Source organism: Mangifera indica, unplaced genomic scaffold (genome assembly GCF_011075055.1).
Source record: "Mangifera indica cultivar Alphonso unplaced genomic scaffold, CATAS_Mindica_2.1 Un_0086, whole genome shotgun sequence".
Classification (NCBI taxonomy): domain Eukaryota; kingdom Viridiplantae; phylum Streptophyta; class Magnoliopsida; order Sapindales; family Anacardiaceae; genus Mangifera; species Mangifera indica.
Window position 1 is genome coordinate 97,359 of NW_025401178.1, and position 13,283 is coordinate 110,641.

The following is a 13,283-nucleotide window of genomic DNA, read 5'->3' on the forward strand; positions in this document are numbered from 1 at the left end:
CTACTTTACATATTGTCACAATGTCACCAATGAGATCACTAATTTCTTTTTTATTTCTGTTTTGATTGAAAAGTCTTGGTTATAATGATTCCTCAGCAAGTATGAACATAATAGACTTATTGGAATAACTTATTTAAATTTTATACTTCAAGTTTTGTTTGTGAATTTATTTCATTTATTTTTTTGGAAATAATTATTTCATCTTCTATTAAAATTACAAAATTATCTATACCACTTTTAAAAATTATTAAAACTTGATGTAGTTTTAAAATATTATATTTTGATTAATTTTTTAGAGGTGTAATTATCATTTTTAAAATTACTAAATCATATATTGAAATTTTAAAAATTTCAAAAATATGCTAAAACTTTTTTTAAATAAACAAAACCCTCACAATTTTTTTAAATTTCATTAACATTTTTAATATTTTTAAAATTATTGTTTGCCCCCCAAATTTTGAAAAGGGAAATAAGAATGTAAGTGGTAAAAGGAAAATAAAATGAATAAAGATAAAAAGATAAAATTGAAAAATTTACACAAAATGATATTTTTATCTTCTTACTTAACGAAATTTACTAATGAAAATAGATAACTGGTGAGAATTTGATTTTTTGAAACATAAATAATTGAAATTTGTCATTTCAGCAAGCCTCGAGTGGAAAATAGTCTTTTTACCTCCTTTTTTTAAGTAAGTATGATACAATATTACATTCATATAATATATACATACATACATACATACATATATATATATAATTTAGGTGAATAAAGTCACTTTTTGACACAAAGTGAGTAGTAAATCTTGATTCATATATATGATATTGAAATCAAGTTAATGGGTGGTGATCATTTAAATTAGAAATATAGATCATAAGGAAGCATTAAGTAAAGAAGAAATGTCTCTGGTAGGTTGGAGAAGTGGGGTGCACAATTGGTACACTTGACAATATCCCGTATTATTAATGAAAGTCCCCTCAAATAAAATAACCCTAGTGAGAAAGAAAAAAAAATATAGAAATGAGGTGACAAGACAGCCAATAAGGATAGAAATTGGTGAAGAAGCAAACCACGCGAGCTTGCCTCTGTATGGCATCCCCACAAAAAATGTCATGCGCTCATTTTATAATTATATTATTCATGACTTTGTTTATTTTAGTTTCTGGTTAAATCTAAGTACCCCTTCGTGCATGTGCCTGACTGGTTTTTCTAGGGCTTCTGCTTTTTCCCTTAATATTCATGGCCATGGCTTCCTTCCAAATTTTAGTTGTGGCCAAGAGCATAGATGAAGTTCAAGTTACTGCAAAATCACTGTAAGAGTTCATTTGGTGTGGATAGTGGAAGAATAACATAAAGATAAAGTATTATAAAGATTATTTTGTGTAAATCATTAGTATGTTTAGAAAAATAGATAGATATAAATAATTATTATATTTGATCGAATATAATAAAAAATAAAAAATTATTATTTTATTTAAATATTATTAATTATAATTATTCTAATTATTGTGTTTTCGGATATTGAGAAGGATTCTATAAGTTGCAAGCTTAGTGAGGAGAAGTTTCAGTCATGGCTTCCTTCCACATTTTAGTTGTGGCCAAATACATAGATGAAGTTCAAGTTGCTGCAAAATGACTTTAATGGTACATTCGATTCAAATAATATTTTATTATTAAAAATAAAATATTATAAAGATGATTTAATATAAATTATTAATATATTAAATAAAATATTATAAAAATTATTTAATATAAATTATTAATATATTTAATAAAATAAATAATTATAAATAATTATTATATTTAATTAAATGTAAAGAAGATAAATTAAAATATTATTTTAGTTAAATATTTTTAAATATAATTATTTTGAATATTTTTCGTGTTACTTTTATTTATATACATAAAATAATAGAATGAAAAGGAAAGAAGAAGGACACTCAAGAGACAAGAAAAGAAAAAGGAGTCTAAATCTGTCTGATGATATTTTTGACCAATCAGTGCACTCAATTCACAGAAAGAGAAAGAGAGGGCATTTGCCACCATAGAAATTTTGTTTTGTGTTTGCGATCCTTCTTTTTTATTTAGTGGAATTAAGATTGCAATTCAAAGTACATCCAATTTGTCTGCATCGACTTCCCCCACCACCACCTCCCCAAAGTGAATTAATCTTTTCTATAATTTAATTAACATTTTTTTTTTTTAATTTTCAGCTCATCTCACTCGTCAAGATAGATAACCTCATTAACAATCTTCAAAATATGCGTTTGACTATCTCAAGGACATTTGTGGCCGTAACATGTCTATAATCTTTCAAAAACCACATAATTTATGGTTGTGCATAAAGTCATGCACTCTCATAAGCCCAATAGCCTAATTTTTATGAACCTCCCATTTTCTAGCGAGTCGTTATTGAAATGAAATGATAAAATGTGACAATTTATCTCATTCCAACAATAATTCTCATTCTAGATTTCGACAGGTCTTGGGTATAGATTTCTGAAATCCTCATTAAAGTCATTTTACCTTGAATTGTGAGGAGATAGAAGATGTGAAAAACAAAGTAACGTGCCTTCAGCCTAACAGCTTGGGGTGTAATTTACATTCAAAGACTCAATAATTCACGAGATTCTACAGTTCACACAAAGTATCATTTTTCATTATGTTAGAGATTATTGCACCGTTTTTCACATCATCCATCCCCTAATGAGTCAAGGCAAATAATTTCACTAATGATCTCCACAACCTACGCCCAAAATCAACCGAATTATGAATAAGTTTCATCTCTTGTGAACATTTTCAAAAGAAAAATCCACATTTTACATAAATGGGTTCAAGGGAAATTAATTTCAAGCCTTATGTTAATCTTTAAGGTATGGAGCCAGCAAACATTATAAAGTTTGCAGCTGAAGTCAACATTGTTTTGCCATACTAATAAATAAACAAATGTAATTGATGGAGGAGAGAAAGTCAGGATTAGAATTCTGGTCTCCCATAAGAATATAAAATTGGACCACAAGAAGTCACCATTAAAATGTGGCAAACTTTTTTTCTCCTAGTGTTTCATGTCTAATCCAATTGAACAAAGAGAACGAAAAGATATGCTTTGCTTTTTGGTAATATATTTTTAAGTCATGGCATGAAATGTATCTTAATTTATTCATTAATTAATTCACATTAATTTATTAATTTTTTTATAGTCATGAAGGTTCAGAGAACTTGTGACATGTTTGGCCAAATCCCATAGACTTATATTCTATTTCTATATCTTTTTCCAGTGGTACTTCCCATCTTTTTAGTTGATTTTCGCCACAAAATTACTGATATGATATCAATTTTTGAATAAAAATAAAGTCTAAGTTCTCAATGAGTTCCTGCCTTGTTCACACGTGGTTTTCATTTGGAATAGCAATAAAGTTGAGTGCACTCAATTTTGAGTATTTTATTGGATATTTAAATGATGTGTTATTATATAATTAAGTGATTTTGAATTAAGAAGAAATTAATACTCACACTACAAAAAAAATTTATAATAACGAGAGAAAAATAAAGTATTCGATCATAATAAGCATTATTTTCATGGTTTTTATATTTTCATTAAAAATAAGCAAATTTATAACTTTAACAAAGGGATAATTATCTTTAAAAATTTATTTTCTACCATTAAAACTTTTTAATAACATTAAAACTCTAACGATAATAATACTTTTAACGGGAGAAACTGTAATAACTAGTGACGACAAGATTTTTTTTTTATTATTAAAACTTTTTAACAACAGAAAATAGATTTTTAATTATCATTTTTTCTTGTTAAAATTATAAATTTACTTATTTTTAATAAAAATATAAATAATTAATCCTTAAAATTATAAAAATAATACTTATAAGGATTGAATACTTTTCTTTTGTTATTGTCAATTTTTTTATAATATTAATTATATAATAATATATTATTTAAATACAATATTTAACCGGTTATGATGGTTAATTTGGTGTCAAATATGAAGTGGGTGTTGAGTCATCAACTCCTTAAATAATTTGGCTCACTCTGACTATGATTTTGGCAGAGGGCTCCCCTTTTTTTCTTGCCTCTTCTTTCCAATATTCGTTAGGTGACAAAGTCCTATTGGCTTAAACGGTGAAACCCGTGTATATAATATAAACAATATAGTCATCCAATTAATTCCAAAACTTGACTTCTTTAACACCATTTACTGTCTCTTCTACTTTCTCCAGCCAAAACGTTTCCCCATTAGAATAATTCTTCTCCCCACCATTCCAACCTTCCTCTTTCTCTTTCATGTAAGCATATACATAAATTAATAAAATTATATATATATACTTTAAATATATAAAATAAATACATAGATAATACAATAATCTATGATTAAGATAAATTAATAACCAATCATATAATTATACATAATTTATAAATATATTTTATGTATTTAAAATACGTACTTATAATATTATTCTATGTAAATGTATGGAGGTCAAAATGATTATCCTCCACTATGTAACGATGTCCATGCATATCATCCAATACATGCATATTTTAATTATCTATGATAATAACTTATGTGGGAGAATATCGCGACTATATTATTTAATAATTAATCAGTCTGAGATTTAGCTTACAACGTGTTTCAAGAGAAAACACAATTTGTTATACTAAAGTGGACAATACCCATTTGCAAATTCGTGTAAAATAGTAGACAATATTTACTTGTAAGCCATATTTGCTTTTATATGCTAAAAAAGAATCATATTTACTTGCAAACTTGTGCAAACAATATCTATTTAAAAATTTGATTTGTTTGCAATATGATTATCAGTATTCTACAATACACGATATATATTTTATGATACAGATAAAAAACGATACTTATTATAAGGTGTATTGAATTAATCTGATATAGTAGACATATTATACAATATAATACGTATCTTACGATATGATATATATTACAGATATAGATCAATTTATACTTTTTTAGAGAAAATGATGAAGTAGTACAAGTGTATATGAGAAATTTAAAATTTTTGAGGATTTTTTGATATTTTTCAAAATAATGATGTGTTAATAAAAATTTTTTATTATTATATTTTTAAAAAAACCGTATCATACGATACTTGATACATGATACGAAAAATTAGGTTTTTGATACACATTATAATACGTAATTCGACTACCATGGTTTTCAAGCCCAAAACAAATAATATCCATCAAGTTATCTCGAATATTAAGCATGATTATTAGTGTTCAATGATATACAATATGTATCCTATGATACATATGATACTGGTAAAAAATAATATGTATCATAAAGTGTATCAAATTAATATGATACAAGGGATATATCATATAATATGATACATATTCTATAATACGATACTTATTATCGATGTAGATTAATATATCTTTTTAGAGAAAATGATAATGTAATAAGGGCATATATAACAAATTTTAATTTTTTATAGTGATTGTGATATTTTCAAAATGATGACATTTTAATTAAAATTTTTTATTGTTTTATTTTTTTAAAAGTTGTATCATATAATACGATATGATATTTGATACAAGATGTGAAAAATTAGATTTTTAATATACGATATAATATACGATTCGATTACTATGATATTGTGAGTTTGCAAGATGTGAAAGTTCAAAATATATGAGAATGAAAAAAGGAAACCTTTTGCATTCTCCTTCTATTTCACACACATCATCTTCGTTAACATAAAACTTCTTATATAGAAGATAGGGTATAACAAAATTGCATGAGTCATTACAACCACCATAGATCATCATTCATTTTTTGGAACCCTATTTGAGTCAGGCCTCTCCTTCGAAACTAAAACAACCACATCGAGAGAAAAATTAACATTTTACTAACTAAAGTTATTCTCATGCTTCCTTACCTAACATTTTACCAAGGATTATATTGTAAAAATATTTTGACTTTTAAGTCTCAATGGGAACTCTTATGACATTAACAAATATAAAATAAAATGTTATGTTATTTTACAAATAGTACATGATCTCAATGATTTTAAGTATATAATCAAAGACCTTGTGAATGTAATGCCAAATTGCCAACAAGGTAGGGACCTCAACCTTTCTTCTTCCTATATAAACACCTTCTTTCTTCAACCTTCCTCCCCCCTTCAATTCTTCTCTTCATCTTCCTAAATTTGATTTATTCTTCTTCAGGTTTGAAGCCATGCAGCCTAGTGATGTTTCAGGTCTCCATTATCTTCTTTCTTCAAACCTCTCTCCGTGTTCACCTCATTTTACCATGCCTAATCAGAACTACAACACGCCCACTTGCCAGTTCAACAATTTCTTGAATCCGCTGTTAAATTTTCATTTCTCTCCTCAAATCCAGGAATTCAGCACCCAGCAGTCTTCTTCTTTCAGCAACAACTCAACTTCTGATGAAGCCGACGAGCAACAACTGAGTCTCATCAAGGAGAGGAAGCAGCGGCGGATGATATCAAATAGAGAGTCTGCAAGACGATCACGCATGCGCAAACAGAAACACCTGGACGAGCTGTGGGCGCAGGTCGTCTGGCTCAGGAACGAGAACCATCAGCTGCTCGACAAGCTGAACCGTATTTCTCAGAACCATGACCGGGTCCTGAAAGAAAACGCGCAGCTCAAAGAGGAAGCCATACAGCTTCAGCAACTTCTCACCGCCATGCAACTTAAAAGCCCTTTCTCTACCTTGACAGATTTGGAAGACATTCAGTGCAACACAGCTTTGCTAAACTAAGATAGAGTTCATGGCGATGATAACATTTTTGTCTTTTACCTTTTTTTTTTTTTTCTGGGTTCCCCTCTTAAAGCTTGTATGAGATGATGATGAAGATGATATAAATATGGCAATAAAATTAACAATTTCTCTCAGATTTTCCATTTCTGAAAATTCGACGTTCATCTCATATATTCTTACTGAGATCTATGGAAAAATACTGTTGCCTGTGACGCCAGATTTCAGACTGTAATGGTCATAGTGAAATAGATTTTAAAAGATTAACAGGGATGTTGATAATGACATACATATATATATATATATTAGTGAAACGGATTTCTAAAGTGGAAAGCTGTGGAAAATGAAAGTCATCAGGTGTCAAGAACAGAAAGAAGAATGAGTGGGTATTAGGTAAAAGTTTTGATTCATGGTGCAAGAATTTCCATGAAAAAGACATATACTTATTCATATGGAAAAAGCTAAAGCTACATCCACCCTACTTTAGCTTTTTGAGAGCTGCCCTAATTATTGTCATAAACAAGGGTGGATTTAAAGAGATCTGAGTTCAACTTTATGTTAGTTTAATTTCGGTTTAGTTTTAAAAAATTGAACTAAAATCTAGGTTCAACTTCAATAAGTTTGTCTTAAACTAATTTAAGCATAGTTGCCCGACGTTTAAAATTAATTAAAATGATATCGTTTTATATCTAATTTTTTAAAGTTTGTTAGCTCAACGAGTCAAATACTCTTAAACTCAAACTCGTTAACACGAAATCCTTAGGCTTGAGCTGGCATCCACCTCCAATCATAACACAACCTTATTTATCCTTGTTTTGTTTTATATAATTTTTTGAAAAAAAATTCACTCAACTATTGAATTCCCAATTTTAATGTACACTATAACTTTTTTCTTTCATTCCAAAACAAAGGAGAATAGGTGTGCACGCTCTGGTTTAGTGTGATTTAGAAACTTTTTTAAACTAAACCAAAAAAAAAAAAAGATTTGAAAAAATTTCAAATAAACCATTTTAAGTTTTAAACCAAATCGAGCAAACTGAAAAATATGGATTGGTTCAATTTAAATTATGGTTTAAACCTATTTAAAATTATTCACTTCTAAATATATAATATTTAAAAAATAATAATTAAATTTTAGTTTTTTAGAATATGAAATAAACATGTAAAATAATTATACAATAAAAATACAGTTAAAATGTAAAAAAATAATAAAATAAATATGAAAAATAATTGGTACACCTAATTACTTATTAAAAAATTCTATTAAATATAGTTTTTTATATATATATACACACAAAAAAAAATACGGCTTGTAGTTTAGTTTAATTTGAAAATCGTTCAAATTGTAAACCATATTTTAAATCAAACCAAACCAAATTAAACTGTATCTTTTAAGTAGTTTAGTTCAATTTTACGATTTGAATTGAATTATATACATCCCTATAAGAGAGAAAAAATTCCTGTTTAACCCGGATAATCAATTCTTTAGTTTTACATTTCCAAACACAGCAATGAAATATTTCATCATTGGCGATATTTGTCAATATTTTGTTTGATAGATGGTTCTAAATGCAAATTATTTAGTTACGTATGAAAACGCTGCGTGGTATTTGACTCAAAAGATTAATGCATGGCAGGGCTCTGCACAGCTGAGTTCAATTTAGGCCTAAAAAAGGAACCCAACAAGGTGTTGGTTTATTTATATCGGATCACTCTCAGTTTTGCCTTTGCATGGCAGGGCTCTGCACAGCTGAGTTCAATTTAGGCCTGCAAAAGGAACCCAACAAGGTGTCGGTTTATATAGGGAAATTAAATTAAATGTTTATTTTACTTTTTTTTATTAAGTAAAAATATATATATTTTTTTATTCCTAAGTAAAAATATTCTAAATTTTTTAAAACATCACAATTACCCTTTCACCACATCTATATAAATTCTCTCACTCTTATTATATACACTTTTTATATCACTTAAGCACTCACTCTCACTCTCACTCTCACTCTCACTCTTACTCTTATTTTTACTTAATATCAATTACTACAGATTCGTTCGGAAGGAGAAGTTCGTATTTCTAAATCAAGTCCAAAAAATCAATTCGTGAAAAAAACATTTATATAGATCTTAACTCAAAACTTGATTTTATTTGTTAAATCAAGTTTGTATGTCACGTAAAGGGGCCATTTGAATATTTGATAATAATTTAAAGGTTAAATAAAATGTTAAAAAAATATGGAAGACATTTTGATATTACACAATATATAAAAGATTTAAATAACATGTTAAGAATAAATATATATATTAAAATACTCTAAAATGTCAATAATAGAAAAAATCACTCAAAAATATGAAAAAACAGATCTGAATTTCGAAAACTACACGTTTGAATAGCTTAGGAACAAGAAAACCAAAAAGTTGATCTGAAATTTCGTAATTACATCATAAAACATGTCTCAAAAAGCATAAAACTAAAAAGATAAATGTCAAATTTGAAAACTGCATATCAACAAAGTCTAGCTCGGTCACAAACAAACTCAAAATCATAAAAACTGAAAATCTTACATTTGATAAAATAAAAAAACTGCATAATAGAACTCCAAATTGAGCACAACCAGAAAAGTTGGTTGTTGGTATAGAGCTCGAAACTGTTGATATATTACAGGTCACGTAACTCCTCCCAGATCAAAAGTTATGGGTGTTCAAAGTTTATCTTCTATAGACCCTATAGTTTTAGAAAAATCAATTTCCACTCAATCCACAGTTTTCATGGTTCAGTGTAAAATTTTTCACAGACCCCTGTGGATCTCCCCCTTTTCCCCCTCCCCCTAAAATTTTGAAAACGCTAAATTCCCCCCCCCCCCCCCCAACCCCACGGGCGCCCGTGGGAGATTAACGTAGCGTTGATAGATCTAACCCATTTTCTAGCCAAAACTCATCTTTTCAGCTTTTAATTTCAACACAAATCAAATTTGCATATCTAATAACACAAAACCCCTTAAGAAATTTAAGCAAAACAATCAAGAATCAAAACATTATATGGATTGTTCAAAATCGAAACCCTAAACATTCAAATCTCAAAATCTCCCTCAAATCTCAATACTCCTAAGAATAAATTAATTTAAACAAGAAGTGAGATGATGTACTATCCTTATTTATCATTTTCGGTTGCAGAAAACACGAAAAATTGATGAAAAAGACTGAAATCGGTTGCGCCCACGGGAGATCTGAATTTTTCTCTGAATTTAAACAATAAATCAGTGGGAAATGTGAGGTTCATATATAAGGATAGTTTAGTTATTTCCCAAATTGAGGGTATTTTTGTTAATCCTTAGAGTTTTAAACAATTTCACTTAACACCATTTAATTTCAGATGTTTGTTATAGTTTCCCATTTATATATATTGGATCACTCTCAGTTTTGCCTTTGGAGCAAGCCCAAATGCATATAATTACACTTCCATTCCAAACCCCCAATGGGTTAACAACATAATAAGTACAGTTTTGAATACCCAACATCGAGTACACACAACATTGTTCTATCTTATGTTCTGACTAATATTTTGTTTGCAGTGGATTAGAATTACCAGTGAAGATCATGCACGAAATATGCACATGAGAAACAGTTTCAATATGAGATTAGGTTTACCCCATAAGCCTTCCACCTTACTTTTGTTCTTTAATAATGTATAGATGACAGTCTTTTGTTCTTTTTGAAGAGACAAATTGATATAATTAGATAATGTAAATACTAATTCATGAAAAATCTCGAAATTGTTTCATACTAATTACAAGTGTACATAATTTTATTGTTTGATTAATTATTTTTATATCCCCTTCTTACTTTTTTATTTCTCTCTTATCGGTTCTCACTTTAATCTCCCTTTTTCACCTGTATCACTCTCTTTCTTTCTCTTCATCTTTTGATATACATTTTGTCGCCATTGTAAATTATTTGGGCTCCCGTTGGTCGACTTGACCTGGCATGGTGTTATGCACAAGTTTTTAAAAAATTTATTAATTATTTTTAAAAATTTATTATTATACAGAAAATCCAAATAATTTACATAAAAAATCCGAAAGCATTCATTAATGTTATTAAAATTTAAAAAGTAATAATAATTTTATATAGAGATCCTCATAATAGTGTGACAAAGAGAGTCTCTTTGTCAATCTGTGCGACAAAAAGATCTCTGCCTCTTTATCGTATCACTTTTTTTCGTCGGCTCAAGTGAAGATGGAGGTCGAAGAGAACACTGAAAATGATACCGAAAGTAGAGGTTCAAGAGTGGGGGTGAAAATACTGTTTTTGAAAGTTTTGAGGGGTGTTGTAGTTTAAAAAATGAAAACCTTAAGTTTGGGGAAAAATGTTACGTTTCAAAGTTTGAGAACTTTAAGTAAAAGTGAAATTATTAGTTGTTAAAACCTAAGAGAGAAAATAATGAATTTTATATATTTGTAATATTAATAATAAAATAACGATTTTACTCTTACTCCAGTAGAAAATTTAATAGTAGTTGGGTTATGGGTAAATATTTGAATTTTTCAATTATCATAGGCGTATTTTTAAAATTAAACTAAACTTGGATGAGAAATAGTCCTTTGCCTTAAATAATTTGCTAAATTTAATTACAATTTGAGAGGAGCATACGGATTTGGGGTGTGAGTGATACTTTTTTAAGTGTTGCCATAAAAAAAAGTTGTACAAAAAATGAGGTGATAACTAATTTTTGGTTATCATTTTAAAGATAGATTCGAATCGAGTTAAATTTAAGTTTAAACTAATTTAAATTTGACTCGGTTTAAGAGAAATTGAATTGTTCTTAAACCAACTCAAGTTCAACTCGCTCGAAGAGAATCGAGTTTAAGCTTATTATAATATTGAAATAAATTGAGTTTAAACTTAATTTGATACTATAACAAAAAAAAAAAAAAAAAACTAAAACAATATCGTTTTGAAATGTATTAATTAAAATAATATCATTGTAATTTATAAAAAATATTTTTTTTTATACTTATAAGTTTAACAAATTAAACATCTCTCGAAATCTAGCTCAATAATGGTAAACCCTTACAAGTCGTTTGGTTCTAGAATTTAAAGATTACTTTGAGAATTTATCTTTTATTATCTTGATAGTTTATCTTTTATTAATTTGTTTGGTTTGTTAGTAATAAAAAAATATATTAATTTTCTATTACTAATGCTAATGCAACAAGTAATATAGGTAATACTATAATTACCATTTTCACTGTAGATATTAAAAGATTAGCAAGATAATTTTGATTTTATTATAATTATATTATTATTTATTAATTTTTTGAGAAAAAATAAATTTATTTTTAATAATATAATAAATAATAAAAAAATATTTAAAAATATTTATATTAAAAGATATTTAAGTAAAATAATTTATTAATATTATTTTATTATTTTTAATCAAACACAATAATTATTTATACTTATTAAATTTTATTAAAATAATAATTATTTATATCTAATAATCTTTAAATAATATATCTTTAAAATTATTTTTTTATTTTGATAATAAAATATTACTCAAACTAATCCATCTTTACTGTCAGTATCATTGCAGCAGACTCATTCATTTACTCTAGAGTTCGAATAAACTTGATCCGGAGTCAACCTTATCCTTTTATTTCGCTTCCCATTCTTATTTCGTTTATATATATATATATATATAAAAACCGCGTAATCAATCTCAGTACATCCACCGGCAAAGCTACTATAAATCTGATTTTCCCCTTTGAACTCTCTGTTACACTCTCAGATCTCAGTATTTCACTCCAGCTAGTTAACGGTCAGATCTCGAAACCCAATGGCGGTGGCCATCAGAGGAGGCCGAGGAGCAGGAGGCGGTGGACTTGGTATGGGCTTACGTGGCTTTTTCTCTTACCGGATCTTTGTCTCCGCCATGTTCTCTCTTCTTTTCCTTGCTACTCTCTCCGTCATTCTCACCACTCATCCCTCCACTTCTCATCACGACCCTGTGAGTTCTCTTCACTTTCTCTTTCATTGCCCTTTCTATTTACTATTTCTAATTTGGATAATAATTTCGTGAAATTTCTGAATAGGCGCTTCCGAGTGTTGGTAATGCATATGTTCAACGAACCTTTTTAGCATTGAAATCTGATCCACTTAAGACGAGGTTAGATTTGATTCATAAACAAGCCAATGATCATATTGCTTTAGTTAATGCATATGCGGCGTATGCCCGGAAGTTAAAGTTGGATATTTCTAGGCAATTGAAGATGTTTGATGATTTGGCTCGGAACTTTCCGATCTTTCTCTCAAACCCACTTACAAAGCTTCTCTTTTTGAGCCTGAGGGTGCTGTTGATGAGGATTGTTTGAGGCAATTTGAGAAGGAAGTCAAGGATAAGGTCAAATTTGCTAGATTGATTGGTGAAGCTAAAGAGAGTTATGATAATCAGTTGAAGATTCAGAAGTTGAAAGATACCATTTTGCTGTTAACGAATTGCTGGTTAAGGCGAAGAAAAA

At 28.3% G+C, this 13,283-nt stretch overlaps 2 protein-coding genes across 2 annotated transcripts; both read left to right on the plus strand.

Annotated features, from left to right (window-relative positions):
- Nucleotides 1-6,078: 6,078 nt before the first annotated feature.
- Nucleotides 6,079-6,905, plus strand: LOC123207547 (basic leucine zipper 43-like). The gene has a single exon (XM_044625058.1). The coding sequence runs from the start codon at nucleotides 6,223-6,225 to the stop codon at nucleotides 6,772-6,774; it is 552 nt and encodes a 183-aa protein (XP_044480993.1). The 5' UTR covers nucleotides 6,079-6,222; the 3' UTR covers nucleotides 6,775-6,905.
- Nucleotides 6,906-12,555: 5,650 nt separating this feature from the next.
- LOC123207543 (probable galacturonosyltransferase 9) lies at nucleotides 12,556-13,136 on the plus strand. Its single transcript, XM_044625053.1, has 2 exons — nucleotides 12,556-12,772; nucleotides 12,858-13,136. The coding sequence occupies exons 1-2, from the start codon at nucleotides 12,602-12,604 to the stop codon at nucleotides 13,134-13,136; spliced, it is 450 nt and encodes a 149-aa protein (XP_044480988.1). The 5' UTR covers nucleotides 12,556-12,601.
- Nucleotides 13,137-13,283: the final 147 nt, after the last annotated feature.

What these genes read in the sequence shown, in the direction of transcription:
- LOC123207547 (XM_044625058.1), top strand. Translation starts at nt 6,223, where the DNA reads ATGCAGCCTAGTGATGTTTCAGGTCTCCATTATCTTCTTTCTTCAAAC.
- LOC123207543 (XM_044625053.1), top strand. Translation starts at nt 12,602, where the DNA reads ATGGCGGTGGCCATCAGAGGAGGCCGAGGAGCAGGAGGCGGTGGACTT. An exon ending in CCACTTCTCATCACGACCCT is followed by an intron (nt 12,773 to 12,857) that starts GTGAGTTCTCTT and finishes ATTTCTGAATAG; the next exon opens with GCGCTTCCGAGTGTTGGTAA.